At 43.0% G+C, this 19,587-nt stretch overlaps 1 protein-coding gene across 1 annotated transcript in view; it reads right to left on the bottom strand.

Annotated features, from left to right (window-relative positions):
• The window catches only part of LOC132477650 (phospholipid-transporting ATPase IB), a 451,641-nt gene that overhangs the window by 186,177 nt on the left and 245,877 nt on the right, over positions 1 to 19,587 (bottom strand). The window contains exon 26 of the mRNA XM_060080119.1: positions 19,158 to 19,268. Coding sequence (XP_059936102.1) covers positions 19,158 to 19,268 — 111 coding nt within the window. The remainder of the gene's footprint in view (positions 1 to 19,157; positions 19,269 to 19,587) is intronic.

Genomic DNA, 19,587 nt, shown 5'->3' with positions numbered 1-19,587 from the left:
AAGTAACAAGATACAATAAAGGACCAGAAACAATTCTAAAGTATTAAAAATTTTTTTCTCTGTCTTGAGCCAATAAGATTGAGATGACTTCTTTACTATTTATCCACAGGTCTATTTTTGTAGACGTGAGAATGTCTTTCAGCAAACTCCATATTTCCTTTTTCTTTCCTAAAATACTTGTTAATAATTACCAATTGGATTGACCATAACCCCCAAAAAGGAAAAATAATTCTGTAAGTTTGACACATGGAATAACAATCCTTCTCCCTATTATTATATTTCTGAGAAAAGCTCACTGAAAAATCATTCATTCCCCCTAAAAATATACATCTAAAACAATCTGTGTCAATGTGCTGACAATCTGTCATCCTAAAGAAATTCCTTCAGCTGTCATTGAGTGGGGAGGGAAAAGAAATTGACTAAATATGCTAAATGTGGGCACAGAAGGTGTTTGCATTGTTTGAGTTGAGGTTTATGATTTACTATAATATTCATATTTGAAGGTTAAGGAAATGTACAGAAATATGAGCATTTTAACTGTTTTCTTACAACTCAAAAATAATGAGGAATACAAAGCTTTGACAGCCCAATGGTACATAAGCAAACTGCAGCCCCAACACCTTTGAATCATGTAACCTTGCAGGGATGAGAAAACAGAATGGAAGAAAATGCCCTGGTGCTCTTCACATATGCACATATGAAGGGCGTGCACTGCTTTCCCAGGATTTGGCTGTCATGAAGGAGACCAGGTTTAGTTTGGTCAAATGTTTCCCAGGTTTATAAGGTATAGAACCAACATTCTGATCACAGCTCTATCTGTTGCATTAAAATGCAGGCATGGATGCATGGATCAGCCTTAGCAGGCCTACCCATCAAAAATGATTATAAGAAAGTGTGTGGGATTGAGAGAGAGAAATGTGTGTGTGTGTGTGTGTGTGTGTGTGTGTGTGTGTGTGTGTGTGTGTGTGTGTGTGTGTGTGTGTGTGTGTGTGTGTGTGTGTGTGTGTGTGTGTGTGTGTGTGTGTGTGTGTGTGTAGAGAGGGGAGGGGAGAAGTCCAATATAAATGAAAGACCTTTCTGATAAACATGGCACTTGGCCTGATTCAAATATCAAGAAGGAATTAGTAGAATCTTTCTCCCCTTATTTTAATTTATTTTTAGATATAATTTACATACAGTAAAATTGGTCCTTTTCCACGTACGGTCCTATGAGTTTTGACAACTGCATAGACTTGTGTGGCAAGAGGAAAAACATGGTACTTTTCTGTCATCGGGGCACTGATGGTTCTAGTGTCACGGCAGGTCCAGTCGAAAAGGACACCAGGGTAGCCAGGGCACTGGGCAGCTTGCCCGGTGCTTGATCATTACAACCTCATGGTGACAAGGTCCTTGTAACTAGGCTTCTTTTCAATGAACTGATCATTTGTATATAACACAGGGCTCCTCAAAGTGACTGGCTCAAGGGAACATGAACCAAGGGATAAAGAAACTTGTTGGCCTGATGGGACGTTAATTAAAACCAAAATCAGCACAGCTATTTTGTTCCAGTGATTGCGGTAAATAAACAAGTTACTCCCAAAACTTGGTGGCTCAAAACAAGAATGATGTGAATGGTGTGTGGCTGGCAGCCGAGGCCTCAGAGAACTGTTGACCAGAAAGCTCTGTTTCTTCTCCGTGTGCCCTGGTCTTCCTACAATAGGACAGTTGGGTTCCAAGGATGGTGTCCCTTTTATGCCCTATCCTTGGAAGTCACCTAGTGTCCACGTCATAGGGAAGAAGAAGTCTGACTCCATATTGGATCTGTTTCTTTTACTTTAACCTTTGTATTCTATTGCTTTGGCTACAAGTTAAGAATGTTGCCTGTAGCCTGAAATATACAGGAGAGTCCATTCTCAAGACTCTGACCTTTGAAGGTATCATACTTCCCCATTCATATAGAGATAAAAAGTTGCAGAACAGAGAATAACCTTTGTCTTGTGGGAGGTTTACAGGAACATCATGACCTGACCTATACAGACAGCTGCAAGAAGAAAGGATTCCGCCGGCCAAGAAGTTGGCAACAACTAACCACACCCCTCCCCTTTTAGTATAAAAGCAGCCTGAATTCCAACTCAAGTAAGATGGTTCTTTGGGACACCAGGCCACCAAATTCTCAGTCTGCTGGCTTTGGGAATAAAGTCGCTATGCCTTGCCCCAGCGACTCATCTCTCGATTGATTAGCCTGTTGTGCAGCAAGCAGTACGAGCGTGGACTCAAAAACATCTACGGCTTCAGGGTGTTACAAGGGTCCACCCCGAATCAGGGGAAGGAAACAAAGCTGCCACTGCTCAGTACCGAAGTGACAGAAGATCTCTGTATGAAGATCATGGGACGTAAGACCCGTCGGTGGAGCCCTCTTTGGAGAATACGATCTGTGGCTCTGTTAGGAGCCACCAAGGTGAAAAGCTACCACAACAATCTTTCAGAAGTGCAGAGCTCATCCCATCACCGGTACTGTGTTTAAAATACCCTGAACCACAGGCGTCCGAGCCTTACCTGACATCACCCCCGTTTTCTCCCCCACTGCCTTTTAGGACGTTTCTTTCATTCCCTACTTTCAACCATTCAGAGGTACTTGCAATTTTCCAGACTCACGTGCATACCCTCTCCCTAGGGAAGGCATCCTTCTCTGCTTTACTTGGCTTACTCCCAGCTCATTTATTTAGGAATGACTTCTCCTGGGCCGTGGTCTCCTCTAAGATGCCGTCCTTGGAAGAAGCAGCCCGCACAGCTGCGGCTCTACCAAGAGCAGGGGTCCGTGGTCTCCCTCCTGGCTTTGCCCCGGCCAGTCGTCTGACCTAGGGTTTCACGCGTTTACCTGAGTCAGTTTCCTCGTGCTTCCATCCCTCCCATCGATAGACGCTGATCTCAACGAACACCCCCCAAGCTAACTCCATTTCAGAGTCTCCTTCCCAGGGATCCCTACCTGCAGTGAACGGTTTAAGATGATTCCAATCTTTTACTACAATGAAAAATAAAATGATCGCAACTCATGCCACTGACAACGGGGTAATCTCCCCAGAATATAAAGAACTGCTAGAAATTTTTTTTGAAAGGGAAAATGCCAGTATTTATCAAAATTATTAATGCATCTGCCCTTTGACATGGAAGTCCCACTTCTGGGAACTTATCCAGCACTGCAGCATAATTTGTTGAAGCAAAATGTTGAAGTTGGAAAAAACCCAAGTGTCCATCAATAGGGGACTGGTTAAGTAAACTACTTACCTAACTGAACACTCTGCTTTTTTTTTTTTTTTTAAACCTAACTGAACACTCTGCTATTGAAAAAGACTGAGGAGGCCCTCTAGCATTATGTGGGGAGATTCCTGGGATATACTGTTATGTCACAAAAGTGGGTGCAGAAGAGCTCTGACACTTTGTGATATACATAGATATATGTGTATGCATATGTATGTGTGTGATATGTATGTATGTACATATGTGTATGTCTCTGTGTGTGTGTGTATACATATTTCTTCCTATCCAAGAGTGGGGAACATCTTCCTTTTTATTCACACTGACTTTATAGCTCTAGTATATTTCAGTTCATTTAAAATATTATATCTTTTTTATTAATGTTTAAGAAAAATATTTTCATAACTCATCGGAGACAGAAAAACTTGATTTTCAATATCATTTTAATTTTATTCTTTAGAATTCCTTCTACCAACTTAATCGGCAACAACAAAGACTTAGCTGTTTTAAGCAGAATTTAGGGTTCTTCTTTTCCGTTTATGTTCATTGTGTAGAAACCACTGATAAGCATTTTTTGATATGGGCAGATATCCCTTGTGGGATATTGTAACATTGTAACAGATGCTATAGAAACAGGAAAAAAAGGAGAAGCATCAGAATCCTCAGTCATGACTCCTATCTCTGTAGACTAGGGCTAGAGGCAGGGTAACCATGGCGCTGGCTATGGTTACAGGAAGTCGCCGACAAGGAGGAGAGATGCAGGAAGAGGTACCTGGTGAGGGTTCCTGGGGGAGGAATCCCAGGGCATTTCCATCACAGACAGATTTCTATCAGACCACACAAACAGCAAAAGGAAGGAAAAACAGCCCCCCAAGGGCATGTGTAGGTACATGGCTCTTGTGGGCCTATGGCAGTGCTCATCCCAGGAGGAACTGCTAGAAAGACGGGCCGGGAGACCTGTGTTGAAACACGGGCCATCTGCTTGGTGTGATTCCGGTGGGAAGGAAAACCCAAAGCTGCTGTATGACTTCCCTACGGTGACTCTCCAACAGTCTTTTCAGATACATTTGGGGATAAAGTAACAAGATCCTGCAAATACTCAACATGAGCTTTTAACATTTCCAGAAACAATTACTAAGTCAAATGCACGACGTACGTCAGCTAATGACACTATGAACGGACCCCAGCGGCCTTCACTATGACCTATCAAATAGCACAGGAATGTTTTACAGCACCGCCTTTTGGGTTAAATTTCTCTGGCAAGTCTCCTCCCCCACCAAAAATGTCAGGATATACAAAACACACCCAAGTTTTATAGATTTAAAGTATGCTCAGCAGCAAGAACAGCAGTAAGAACCCAAGAAAACTTATTTTCCATTTTCATACCCACACATACTGGTGGCCAGGCTGTATCTCATTGTGGCTTGCTCTCATGATGGAGTGTCCCAAAGCAGGTGAATTTCAAAGCACCCTGAAGGCAGGTGTAACTGACAGAACTGCTGGATACTTCAAGGTTACAGTTGGAAACCACCCAAGATCAAGGCGGCACTTTACCCACCTGAAAGCATTAACAGGATCTCTGCTGACATCACAGCTCCCGCCCGGTTCATACACGAGGAGAAAGGAAGGTGTGATTTCAGGCAACCAGTAGGCACTAGAGGCAGTGGTAGTCTGGCCTCTAAAGCAGGCAGGCAGACAGGCATCTGGATCCATTAGAGCCTGGAGAGCAATCTTCAGTCACCACGAGAGGGCTTGGATTTGAAAGAAACCGGCAAATCTCCACTCTCCAGTGGATTCCTTCCAGCAAATTCCAGCAGAGTGGACTGCTGAGAGGCTGAAGTTTTAAGGGATGAGTCTGAATGTTTCATTTAAACGCTCCTGATGTAACTCGAGCAGAGTGTGTGAACACCGAGCGGTCTAGGCTACTTTATGAAATCTGAAAATGCCTCTCTAGGTCAGGGGAGAAGATTAGATCACAGATGATGTTAGAAGAATTATGTCTCAGTTATGGACAAGGGCCCACATGACTGGAAAACAGTTAATTTATTAGCACGTCAATTAGAAGCAATGCACAGACAGGAAGCAAGCAAACTTCCCGTTAATCTGACAGATTTAATCATGGTTGTTCTGCTCTACAGTGATCATACATAGCTGCAGAGTTGACGATTACATAATAAGAGCTACGTTTAGGGCCAAGCGTCTGAAGATGCAGTGAGGGAAGATTCACCTCCTCCAGGGAAGGCTTCCGGCAAAGGGTGGACTAGAAAACTAGCTTCCTGTTCTGGGAGGGGGCAGGGACGAGAAGAGCCTCAGCCCATCACCACAGCATAGCCATAAGGCTGTCAAATAGGAAATACCTTAAAGGGATGCTAAAGGCTTTCCAATGGGATTTCACTTCATCCTCACCAACTTTTGGATGTCTGTACCTTCTTATTGTCATTTTACAGAGAAGGACACTGAGGCTGTGAGTGGTCCGGAGGCTGGCCCAAATCTGCATGGCCTGAGCTGGAGGCAAAGCCCCCAGGGGGAGCCCCCAGCCGTGGCCGTGATGATGCTGCCCTCGGCTAATGGACACCAGCCAGACAGCGGTGGGAAGCGTGGCTCCAGGAAGACAAGTCTGTGGGCTGCTGGCCTTTCTCTTCCCCAGGAGGGCTTAAGCAGAAGGCGTTCACCAGGCTGACGCACTTGTCCACCACCATCTTGCTTTATTATGGCCAGTGTCATGCTAGTCAAACTTTACTCCAGCCCTTCCTTAAACTATATTACCTGGAGTTCACCGACTTCCTGTTCCCTGGTTCTCAACCCACTGGGATTGGATTTCCAGAACTCCCCAACCATGGGAAACCCTATTCGTATAAAGGAATACTACTCGGCAATAAAGAATAAACTACTGATACTCTCAACAACTCTCAAATGCATTACGCTGAGAGGAGAAGCCAGCGCAAGAAGACCACACACCGTCCAGTTCCGTGCCTACAACATTCTAAGAAAGGCAAAACTATGGCATCGGAAACCAGAGCAGTCATTTCTAGGGACTGAGTGTGAGGGTAGCAGCTGATACAAAGGGGGCTGGGGGAGGTATGGGGACTGATGGTGCTGCTCCGTATCCGAGTGTGGTGATGCATTTGTTAGGACTCACAGAACTGTACACTAAAAAGCATTAGTTCTGTGCATGTGAATTATACCTTGTAAAATAGGACAGCGGCATACCTTACTAATAAATACCTTCAAAGGAATAAGGGAAACCAATTAGCTGAGGCTAATGAGGAGGTAAAGCTTCCAGTTAACAGCTAGTGTTATGAAAAAGCAATTCTCAAATCGACGAGTGACCCACAAAAGATTATCAAAACAACGTGCAGGGACTTCCCTGGTGGCGCAGTGGTTAAGAATCCGCCTGCCAAGGCAGGGGACACGGGTTCAAGCCCTGGTCCGGGAAGATCCCACATGCCATGGAGCAACTAAGCCCATGCGCCACAACTACTGAGCCTGCGCTCTAGAGCCCGCGAGCCACGACTGCTGAGCCGGCGCACCTGGAGCCCGTGCTCTGCGACAAGAGAAGCCACTGCAACGAGAAGCCCGCGCACTGCAACGAAGACCCAATGCAGCCAAAAAATAAATAAATTAATTTAAAAACCCATGAAACCTAAAAGCCCAATCGATTCCTAGAGGCTGGCCTCTACTGAAGACCTGCTCAATCGATTAGCTGTTTATTGAGTGCTGTGTCATTAGTCCTGCCTGGGCCACTGAGCTGGTGAACAGACAAGCACCCGGTACTACCCTGTGCAGTGCCATCTCTGAAAGCAGGAGGGCCTTTAGCCAGGGGAGCAAGTTGGAATCTGTGAGCTTTAGCACAGATGTGATGCGCTGGACCCCTTGCTGGGTCTGAGTCGTTTATTTCTGCCACAGCAGCAGGTGGACGGGAAGAGCGGGCACCTGGAACAACGCACCCAGCAGAGCTCTCAGAGTTCACGTGGGCCCCATGAGTCCATTGCATCACTTTTGTTTCTGGACTTGCACTTCTTTTTTTAACTCCAGGGAGGCTTAAACCGTTTATGGAGTTAGAGACTCAATTTTTAAAACATCCATGCATAAATACTTTTTTTCAGAACACTGGATCTTTATAACGATCCTCTTAGGTAAAGCAGCTGCGAAAACATCATTAAGAAAGCATATATTGTCACCTGTGAAAAGCAGTAAGCGTCTCTTTTTATAAAGTTCAAAGTGCTCGGTATCTGGTAGGGGAATCCCTCCAGACCTAAGCCTTCTCCGGCTTTGTGGCGGTTCCTCCCCATCACCCCTCCCCCTCGCCTTTTGCTAACAAACTCCCAGCTCTAAGGACCAGCTAGGCTTTGAGAGCCCGGTCCTAAGCCCACATCTAACTAGTTCTGCAGCAGCTTTCCCGCTGAAACGTAAAACCCCAGCAAAGTGCATGTTTTCCCTGTTGTTTACCCTGCCGATGACTCCTGACACCCCTCACAGAGCTGGAATCAACCCAGCGGGTGGGATGGTAAAGGCAGGTGCGGGCTCTCCTCGGTACACAGGCCTAACCCTCCCTTCTAGCTCATCCTTCAGGTCTTAACTCATTTCATTCTGGAAACCCGAGGCCCCTACCCACCCCTTCTGCTCGATCTCACCTCAAGCATCTTCCTGGAAGCCAGTGCCCAGCGTGGTACTGAGTGGTGAGAGTTCTCACCTGTGTCCCCTCCAAGAGCCAGAGCTCCGTCTTGTTCATCTGGATCCCACGACCCCAAATCGCAATGCTTTAAGTCTCTATTTCAGTGATAATATTTCCAGACCTCTAGGCTAATATGCATCCCATCTCCTGGCTTGTATCCCATACCAGTTTAACGACCCCAGGAAAACATTAAAATTTCTCATATATGTTGCCAAAAATAAGTAGACCCTCTAAATGGTATAAAATTCCCATTTTTTTTCACATCAATATCTATGTGTCATGGTTATTCCCTGTATTAGGAACCACCAACTTCTCACGATCATAATGGCCATGATTTATGCCCCAGGTTAAAACTACAAAATTACATAAAGGTCTCTGCTTACCACGTGCCCGACGTATTGAAAGACACATTTGCTGAAATCGCTTTTACTATGGAACTTGCTTATTCCAGAATGAAAAAGGGATCCCAGTCTCCAAAAGCAACAAAGCTCCTGTCTGGTTTTCAGGCCCCTCCTCTGGCCACTCCAGTACCCCTACCTCCTTGCCTTTGCTAATTTCATTCTTTTTCCTGGCCCGAACACACACACACAAGGCATGCTCCCCTCCAGCTGGCTGACAGGAGTCCCACCTGCCTGGCCAGCTTGCAAAGCCCCACCTAGTCCAGCCTCACAGCAAGGTTTCACCTTCTGAGAAATACTGTCCATCTGGTCACAGCCACTAAACTTAGCATTTAATTGGTTGTAATACAAAGCAAAACGACATGCAAAGTTTGTCTTTCAAGCCTTCAATGAGCTGATGCGCATTTTTTGTTTCCCTCAAGGTGAACAAAACAGCCAAGCGCTTGTGACGTTCTTTTTTAACATTTTAGCATTTTTTAAAAATGGTGGCGAAATACACATAGAGTTTCCCATCTTAACCATTTCTAAGTGTGGAATTCAGTGGCATTAAGTACGTTCACACTCTTGTGCACCTTCACCACCGTCCATCCACAGAACTCTGCAACATTCTTGTTTGTCATCGTCTGCGGGAAGGCAGACAGAAAATTGCCAGGTAGTTTCTAGTGATAAAAACCCAGTTTTAATTCACGGAACTGTACACTTAATGGTGTATCTTACTGTATATTCATTATACTTCAATAACACTGATTAAAAACAAAATAGGAGAGATGTATAGTGTGGACCATCAGGGTCTAGACCACCATCTCTCGAGGGAGAGATGGGATTTTATCAAAAGACACAGGAACCCTTGAGGAGTTTGAAGAGTAGTGGAATTCATTCGCTCACTCACTGCCGACATTTTGGGGCACCCATGCTCCAGACACTGGGCCAGGCACTGGAGCTGGTCAGATGTATGTTTCAGAAAGCTCATCCTGGCTTCATTATAGATGTGTGAATGGGCAAAGCTAGTGGTCTCTGCTATCGTCCAGGTAAAAAGTACTAAATTAAGGTAGTAGCAGAGAGTATGGAAAACAAAGATGGAATATATTTTTAGTTTTACCATTAATAGGGCCCCTATGAAATCACTGATTCCACCATTTTGTTCCTATTTTTTAATCACTTGAACCAATGGTTACTTTGGCCTGAATAAATTTTACATGGTACACCACACAAGCATTAAGTAAGAGCTGTCAGCAACAAAGAACGTGTGGTACAGATAATAATACATAAATTGAGCATGTATTATGTTCAAGGCACTGCAGTGAAAATGGTCTAATTAGATCAACATCTTGGTGGAGTATTTATGGCCTGGTTAGAGGGAAAGCTGTAATTCCACAAGGCTTTTTGTGGGTGGAGCTGGAGATGACTTGAATGTTTATCAACACAGGAAGGGCTGAACAGGTTGTAGGACACCACGGTGTGAAACACCAGGCGATGGATCTCTATGTAGTGATGGGAAATGATTCCAAAATGCACTGTAAGTAGAACAAGAGCTGCAGGACGTACTACAAAACAGGATGACGTGTGTGTAAAACACTGACTTGTCTGTATATGTAAACATTTCTATAAACACAGAGAGAAAAGTCAGAAAAGAATACACGTAAGGGACTTGGGGGTGGAGGGACTTTCAGACTGAGACTTGTATTGCAGTGAGAGTATCACCATGCATTCCCTCTCTAGAGAAATCCGGTTCTACAGGTTAGTACACCAAGTGAGTGGACAGTATTACAACATAGGCTCTAGTTTCTCCGTACTATCTTTATTGCTAATTCAAATCATATACTGAGCATCATAATAATGGCTAAGACTATATACGTGTATGTATGCACACGTGATACCTTTTTTAGCTGGCATATTATTTTAAGTTTGTATTCTTAAATGACTGCTAGTTAAGAATATCAGAGGGCGTTTGAGATGAGAACGTCCTGGCTATCACAAAGGGTTTCTCCTTGAGTTACAAGAAAACCAGTTCAGAAAAATACATAATATACTTAATTTATTCTCACATAAGTAATTAACTACAAGACAACCCTTAGAACGCAACACTATTCATTGCAAATGATCAAATCAAATTACAACAATCTTTGATCTTCCAGCTCAAAACACACTAAAACAGCGTACAAGTAGTACTTTCGCATGTTGGAATTCTACTTGAAGTGCACACGCTGATGCCACAGAGGTTATTCGGCAAAGGCAGAGGCTGTCTGAGAGAATGCTCGAACTGTCTGTGCTCAGCCAAGGATTCTGTTTCTTGGTTTTAAAATTAAGATCAGGAAGCCTCCACCAAAGAGAGAAGAGAAGAAGCTTGGAGGTAACGGCTGTCGTAAAAAAGCTAGTTATTTTCGGAGCTTTCTGGAGACTTCGCAGTAAAGCTTAGGTTAATATCAGAGATGTACACGACCTGGGGAATCTGCACGTGATACCAGCTGAGCCTCAGAAAGGCAGTGCGACCACAAAAGTGCCAAGCAGGGAGAAGGCTCTGCTGGATAAGCAGCTGGAGTGAGAATATAAACAACTGGATCACAGGGCCAGACCCTCCACAATCCATGTGACATTGGCCATGTGGCTGACAGGGTCTTGGTTCTCCAGCCGGGTGTCAGGCCTGAGCCTCTGAGGTGGGAGAGCGGAATTTAGGATATTGGTCCACCAGAGACCTCCCAGATCCATACAATATCAAATGGGAAAGCTCTCCCAGAGATCTCCGTCTCAACACTAAGACCCAACTCCACTCAACAACCACCAAGCTACAGTGCTGGACACCTTATGCCAAACTACTAGCAAGACAGGAACACAACCCCACCCATTAGCAGAGAGGCTGCCTAAAATCATAACAAGGCCACAGACACCCCAAAACACACCACCAGACGTGGACCTGCCCACCAGAAAGACAAGATCCAGCCTCATCCACCAGAACACAGGTATCAGTCCTCTGTTGGCAGAGAGGCTGCCTAAAATCATACTAAGTTCACAGACACCTCAAAACACACCACCGGGGCTTCCCTGGTGGCGCAGTGGTTGAGAGTCCGCCTGCTGATGCAAGGGACACGGGTTCGTTCCCCGGTCCAGGAAGATCCCACATGCCGCGGAGCGGCTGGGCCCGTGAGCCATGGCTGCTGAGCCTGTGCGTCTGGAGCCTGTGCTCCGCAATGGGAGAGGTCACAACAGTGAGAGGCCCGCGTACCGCAAAAAAAAAAACCCAAAACACCACAGGACACAGTACTGTCCACCAGAAAGACAAGATCCAGCTTCATCCACCAGAACACAGGCACCCGTCCCCTCCACCAGGAAGCATACACAACCCACTAAACCAACCTTAGCCACTGGGGACAGACACCAAAAACAATGGGAACTACGAACCTGCAGCCTGCAAAAAGGAGACCCCAAACACAGTAAGTTAAACAAAATGAGAAGACAGAGAAACACACAGCAGATGAAGGAGCAAGGTAAAAACCCACCAGACCTAACAAATGAAGGGGAAATAGGCAGTCTACCTGAAAAAGAATTCAGAGTAATGATAGGAAAAATGATCCAAAATCTTGGAAATAGAATGGAGAAAATACAAGAAACATTTAACAAAAAGCTAGAAGAACTAAAGAGCAAACAAACTATGATGAACAACAGAACAAATGAAATTAAAAATTCTCTAGAAAGAATCAATAGGAGAATAACTGAGGCAGAAGAACAGATAAGTGACCTGGAAGATAAAATAGTGGAAATAACTACCGCAGAGCAGAATAAAGAAAAAAGAAGGAAAAGAATTGAGGACAGTCTCAGAGACCTCTGGGACAACATTAAATGCACCAACATTCGAATTATAGGGGTCCCAGAAGAAGAAGAGAAAAAGAAAGGGACTGTGAAAATATTTGAACAGACTATAGTTGAAAACTTCCCAAATATGGGAAAGGAAATAGTTAATCAATTCCAGGAAGCACAGAGAGTCCCATACAGGATAAATCCAAGGAGAAACACACCAAAACACATTAATCAAACTATCAAAAATTAAATACAAAGAAAAAATATTAAAAGCAGCAAGGGAAAAACAACAAATAACATACAAGGGAACCCCCATAAGGTTAACAGCTGATCTTTCAGCAGAAACCCTGCAAGCCAGAAGGGACTGGCAGGATATATTTAAAGTGATGAAAGGGAATATACTACAATCAAGATCACTCTACCCAGCAAGGATCTCATTCAGATTCCACAGAGAAATTAAAACCTTTACAGACAAGCAAAGGTAACAGAATGCAGCACCACAAAACCAGCTTTACAACAAATGCTAAAGGAACTTTTCTAGGCAGGAAACACAAGAAAAGAAAAAGACGTACAATAACAAACCTCAAACAATTAAGAAAATGGTAATAGGAACATATATATTGATAATAACCTTGAATGTAAATGGATTAAATGCTCTAATGAAAAGACACAGACTAGCTGAATGGATACAAAAACAAGACCCGTACATATGCTGTGTACAAGAGACCCACTTAAGACCTAGGGACACATACAGACTGAAAGTGAGGGGATGGAAAAAGATATTGCATGCAAATGTAAATCAAAAGAAAGCTGAAGTAGCAATTCTCATATCAGACAAAATAGACTTTAAAACAAAGACTATTACAAGAGACAGAGAAGTACACTACATAATGATCAAGGGATCAATCCAAGAAGATATAACAATTGTAAATATTTATGCACCCAATATAGGAGCACCTCAATACAGAAGGCAAATGTTAATAGCCATAAAAAGGGAGATTGACAGTAACACAATCATAGTACAGGACTTTAACACCTCATTTTCACGAATAGACAGATCATTAAAACAGAAAATAAATAAGGAAACACAAGCTTTAAATGATACATTAAACAAGATGGACTTAACTGATATTTATAAGACACTCCATCTAAAAACAACAGAATACACCTTCTTCTCAAGTGCTCCTGGAACATTCTCCAGGATAGATCATATCTTGGGTCACAAAGCAAGCCTTGGAAAATCTAAGAAAATTGAAATCTTATCAAGTATCTTTTCCAACCACAATTCTATGAGACTAGATATCAATTACAGAAAATTATCTGTAAAAAATACAAACACACGGTAGCTAAACAATACACTACTTAATAACCAAGAGATCACTGAAGAAATCAAAGATGAAACAAAAAAAATACCCAGAAACAAATGACAATGAAAACACAATGACCCAAAGCCTACGGGATGCAGCAAAAGCAGTTCTAAGAGGGAAGTTTATAGCAATACAATCCTACCTCAAGAAACAAGAAACATCTCAAATAAACAACCTAACCTTACACCTAAAGCAATTAGAGAAAGAAGAACAAAAAAAACCCCAAAGTTAGCATAAGGTAAGAAATCATAAAGATCAGATCAGAAATCAATGAAAAAGGAATGAAGGAAACGATAGCAAAGATCAATAAAACTAAAAGCTGGTTCTTTGAGAAGATAAACAAAATTGATAAACGATTAGCCAGACTCAACAAGAAAAAAAGGGAGAAGACTCAAATCAATAGACTTAGAAATGGAAAAGGAGCGGTAACAACTGACACTGCAGAAATACAAAAGATCATGAGAGATTACTATAAGCAACTCTATGCCAATAAAATGGACAACCTGGAAGAAATGGACAAATTCTTAGAAATGCACAACCTGCCAAGACTGAATCAGGAAGAAATAGAAAATATGAACAGACCAATCACAAGCACTGAATTGAAACTGTGATAAAAAAATCTTCCAACAAACAAAAGCCCAGGACCAGATGGCTTCACAGGCGAATTCTATCAAACATTTAGAGAAGAGCTAACACCTAGCCTTCTCAAACTCTTCCAAAATATAGCAGAGGGAGGAACACTCCCAAACTCATTCTATGAGGCCACCATCACCCTGATACCAAAACCACAGAAAGATGTCACAAAGAAAGAAAACTACAGGCCAGTATCACTGATGAACACAGATGCAAAAATCCTCAACAAAATACTAGCAAACAGAATCCAACAGCACATTAAAAGGATCATACACCATGATCAAGTGGGGTTTATCCCAGGAATGCAAGGATTCTTCAATATATGCAAATCAATCCATGTGATATACCATATTAACAAACTGAAGGAGAAAAACCATATGATCATCTCAATAGATGCAGAAAAAGTTTTCAACAAATTCAACACCATTTATGATATAAACCCTCCAGAAAGTAGGCAAAGAGGGAACTTACCTCTACATAATAAAGGCGATATATGACAAACCCACAGCCAACATCATTCTCAATGTTGAAAAACCAAAAACATGCCCACCAAGATCAGGAACAAGGCAAGGTTGCCCACTCTCACCACTATTATTCAACATAGTTTTGGAAGATTTAGCCACAGCAATCAGAGAAGAAAAGGAAATAAAAGGAATCCAAACTGGAAAAGAAGTAAAGCTGTCACTGTTTGCAGAGGACATGATACTATACATAGAGAATCCTAAAGATGCTACCAGAAAACTACTAGAGCTAATCAATGAATTTGCTTAAGTAGTAGGATACAAAATTAATGCACAGAAATCTCCTTCAATCCTATACACTAATGATGAAAAATCTGAAAGAGAAATTAAGGAAACACTCCCATTTACCACTGCAACAAAAAGAATAAAATACCTAGGAACAAAACTACCTAAGGAGACAAAAATCCTGTATGCAGAAAACTATAAGAAACTGATGAAAGAAATTAAAGATGATACAAACAGATGGAGAGATATACCATGTATTTGGATTGGAAGAATCAACATGGTAAAAATGACTATACTACCCAAAGCAATCTACAGATTCAATCTATCAAACTACCCTATCAAACTACCAATGGTATTTTTCATAGAACTACAACAAAAAATTCCACAATTTGTATGGAAACACAAAAGACCCCGAATAGCCAAAGCAATCTTGAGAAAGAAAAATGGAGCTGAAGGAATCAGGTTCCCTGACTTCAGACTATACTACAAAGCTACAGTAATCAAGACAGTATGGTACTGGCACAAAAACAGAGATATAGATCAATGGAACAGGATAGAAAGCCCAGAGATAATCCCACGCACATATGGTCACCTTATTTTTGATAAAGGAGGCAAGAATATACAATGGAGAAAAGACAGCCTCTTCGATAAGTGGTGCTGGGAAAACTGGACAGCTACATGTTAAAGAATGAAATCAGAACACTCCCTCACCATATACAAAAAAACCTCAAAATGGATTAAAGATCTAAATGTAAGGCCAGACACTGTAAAACTCTTAGAGGAAAACATAGGCAGAACACTCTATGACATAAATCACAGGAAGATCCTTTTTGACCCACCTCCTAGAGAAATGGAAATAAAGACAAAAATAAACAAATGGGACCTAATGAAACTTCAAAGCTTTTGCACAGCAAAGGAAACCATAAACAAGACCAAAAGACAACCCTCAGAATGGGAGAAAATATTTGCAAATAAAGCAACTGACAAAGGATTAATCTCCAAAATTTACAAGCAGCTCATGCAGCTCAATATCAAAAAAACAAACGACCCAATCCAAAAATGGGCAGAAGACCTAAATAGACATTTCTCCACAGAAGATATACAGATTGCCAACAAACATATGAAAGAACGGTCAACATCATTAATCATTAGAGAAATGAAAATCAAAAGCACAATGAGGTATCACCTCACACCAGTCAGAATGGCCATCATCAAAAAATCTACAAACAATAAGTGCTGGAGAGGGTGTGGAGGAAAGGGTACCCTCTTGCACTGCTGGTGGGAATGTAAACTGATACAGCCACTATGGAGAACAGTATGGAGGTTCCTTAAAAAACTAAAATTAGAACTACCATATGACCCAGCAATCCCACTACTGGGCATATACCCTGAGAAAACCATAATTCAAAAAGAGTCATGTACCACACTGTTCACTGCAGCTCTATTTACAATAGCCAGGACATGGAAGCAACCTAAGTGTCCATCGACAGATGAATGGATAAAGAAGATGTGGCACATATATACAATGGAATATTAGCCATAAAGAAAAAACGAAATGCTGTTATTTGTAGTGAGGTGGATGGACCCAGAGTCTGTCATACATCGTGAAGTAAGTTTGAAAGAGAAAAACAAATACCGTATGCTAATGCATGTATATGGAATCAAAAAAAAAAAGGGGGGGTTATGAAGAACCTAGGGGCAGGACAGGAATAAAGACACAGATGTAGAGAACAACTTGAGGACACAGGGAGGGGGAAGGGTAAGCTGGGACGAAGTGAGAGAGTGGCATGGACATATATACACTACCAAACGTAAGGTAGATAGCTAGTGGGAAGCAGTTGCATAGCACAGGGAGATCAGCTCCATGCTTTGTGACCCCCTAGAGGGGTGGGATAGGGAGGGTGGGAGGGAGACACAAGAGGAAGGAGATATGGGGACATATGTATACATACAGCTGATTCATTTGTTATAAAGCAGAAACTAACACACCACTGTAAAGCAATTATACTCCAATAAAGATGTTAAAAAAAATTGAAACACCCCCGAAAAAATATAAACTAACAAATAAATAAATAATAAATAAAATTAAGATCACCCAGAAATACTAAGGAGAAAATTGGGCATGGATCAGTGGAGACATTTTATTTATTTATTTATTTATTCATTCATTCATTCATTCATTCATTTTTCATCTTGTAAAGAATGTTTAAAGGTGGTTTAGAAAAGACCATTTAATCCCTGTTGCTTGGCTACAATTGAAATATTAATGTAAGGAACTCGCCCAGCACTTTCAGAATTGAAAATGTTCCAAACAGCATTTTTCAGACAGACTGAAATTGTACTCATCGCAGCTTCAGCCCACTTGAAGTTTTCTTTTAAAAAAAGGAAAAAGGGGGCCTCCCTGGTGGCGCAGTGGTTGAGAGTCCGCCTGCCGATGCAGGGGATACGGGTTCGTGCCCCGGTCTGGGAGGATCCCATATGCCGCGGAGCGGCTGGGCCCGTGAGCCATGGCCGCTGGGCCTGCGCGTCCGGAGCCTGTGCTCCGCAACGGGAGAGGCCACAGCAGTGAGAGGCCCGCATACCGCAAAAAGAAAAAAAAAAAAAAAAGGAAAAAGGCAAGATAGTAGGTGTAAATGACTAAGAAGGGCCCCCAAGGAAGCTCTGGAAAACTCAAGCATTGGGGCTTCATGGAGAATGTTTTGATAAGAAGTCTAGACTATCTGTAATGTGCTGATTGTGAGGAAAACCAGATTATTTAGAAATCTTCTGAAGCCAGCACCTCCAGGAGATGAAAATGCCCGTGAAAGTTGGGCTGTTATGTGGGATGAGGACTCCAATGCTCGTCACTTCAGTCCACAGCACTAATTATCTACGACCCCAAGTGACATTCAGGAGTGACTCCTATCACAGACGCAAAAAATGCCGTGGGGGGTGGCGGCAAACATCTTTAAGCGCCTAAAGGGAATTGCAAAAATGTGGACAGGAAGAAGACAGAAACCACAGAGTCAAATACGTGTAACATCGCAAAGTTCTTACTCAGAGCGGGTTGAGGTGACCTTGGCAGCACAAGACGAGCAGACAAGGCAAGCGGGCTGCCCTTTGTGCAGATTAGAAAAATGCATCTCTTTTTCTAGGTGTTCCTATGTTTCAGCCCTATTGACCGCTTTGGCTGGGCAGCCTTGTGCAGTGCACAACCTGCGCAACTTGGGAAAATTACTTGGTAGGAGTTCAGTTAGAGAGTGAGTGATGTGAACCTCTAAGTCTGACCTGCATATTCAACTGGAAGGAACAGACAATTTGGTAAAGAAATGGTTAATCACAGTTCCATGAGCAAACCACTTGTTCAATGATCTGAGGTGAGGATTTTAAGGGACCACATCAGAAAAAGTGGACATATGCCTTGGTTATTATTTCTGCCAAGAGTTGAGAAATCAGACACAAAATAACCCACAACAGAAGGAGATATGAGTGCCACACACAATGACCATTGCTCTTCTATTTTCCCATAGAGTGACTGCCTGCTTCCTCTTTCGGAAACACGTCTGGAAATCTCTTAGTCATGACGGCCACGCCATTATAGCAAAGCTATTCTTCAAAAGGAGGAACGAGGTGGCTGGTGGTCCCCCCGGGACCAAACATGAAGTGCCTTTTCCACTTGTCCCTCAGCCCACCCCATCCGCCCTGCTAGTCCCAGACAGCACATTTATTTCACTTACAACAGAATCAGCATCTTGAAAAACAGGCTGACAACCCAATGAGTTCATTGAGAGATTTTTCATTACATTCCTGGCTTCCTCCCACTCAATCCCACGTCCTCCCTGCTGAAGTGGCAGCGTCCAAATATCCCAGAAGCAATAAATGAAAGCTCAGGAAACCTGCAGATTCCATGAGACATCCAGCCAGAAACCCTTTCATTCGAGTCAAGATAAAAACAGATGGGTTGCCTAGGAATGTCTCCGTGCCCACCAAGAAAGGAGCCACCGACTGCTGCCCAGGCTCTAGCCACCTGGGGGAGGAGGGTGTGAGTGACAGCAGGAGGGGCACGCAGAGGAGGACCTTCCCCTGTCCGTCTGTCTGCTGGGCAGAGGGAGGAGGGCGTGCGGTGTGGAGAAGGCATCCCGGGACTCCTGGCTTTTGATCCAGAGAACCTGGACCTGGAAGGTGTCCCCGGTTTCAAAGAGGCTGTGTGTGTGTCACAGGTCTCGATACATCAGGGGAGTATCTTTTTACTTATCCCTGAACAAAATCCTTCCCTGAAATGACCTAATTACCTAAAGGCTGTCCTCTTCAAGGAAGAAGCAGCCTTGCTCACCTCAATGATGTAGAGGACCACGTTCTTGTAGAAACAGTACAGGATACACTTGGTCACCCGGTTGTAACTCCAGGCGCCGTGAACCAGCAGGAGCTTCTCCAAGTAGGAAAACTGAAAAAGGAAAGAAAAAGGGTCCAGGAGAGGCCACCACTTGGGAAGGAGAACCACAGAATGTCCTCTGGAGGAGAAGACTGACAGAGAGTGGAGGAAACCAGATTCTGCAGGTAACCCAAGAACATCATTCCCTCTAAAGGCAGAGCTTTCAGGCCAGGTGAGAATGACTCAAATCTCCTCTTAAATCTACAGAATTTTTCTTTTCCCCAAACACACAGCTGGACTTCGAATGGCTATTCTTGTGGAAATCTATTTATGCAACTTCTTTTTCAGGATCTTAATTATTAAAAGAAGGTGACCCGGGGCTTCCCTGGTG

This window comes from Mesoplodon densirostris, chromosome 17, assembly GCF_025265405.1.
Source record: "Mesoplodon densirostris isolate mMesDen1 chromosome 17, mMesDen1 primary haplotype, whole genome shotgun sequence".
Taxonomy (NCBI): Eukaryota; Metazoa; Chordata; class Mammalia; order Artiodactyla; family Ziphiidae; genus Mesoplodon; species Mesoplodon densirostris.
This window is presented reverse-complemented; position numbering and strand designations above follow the sequence as displayed.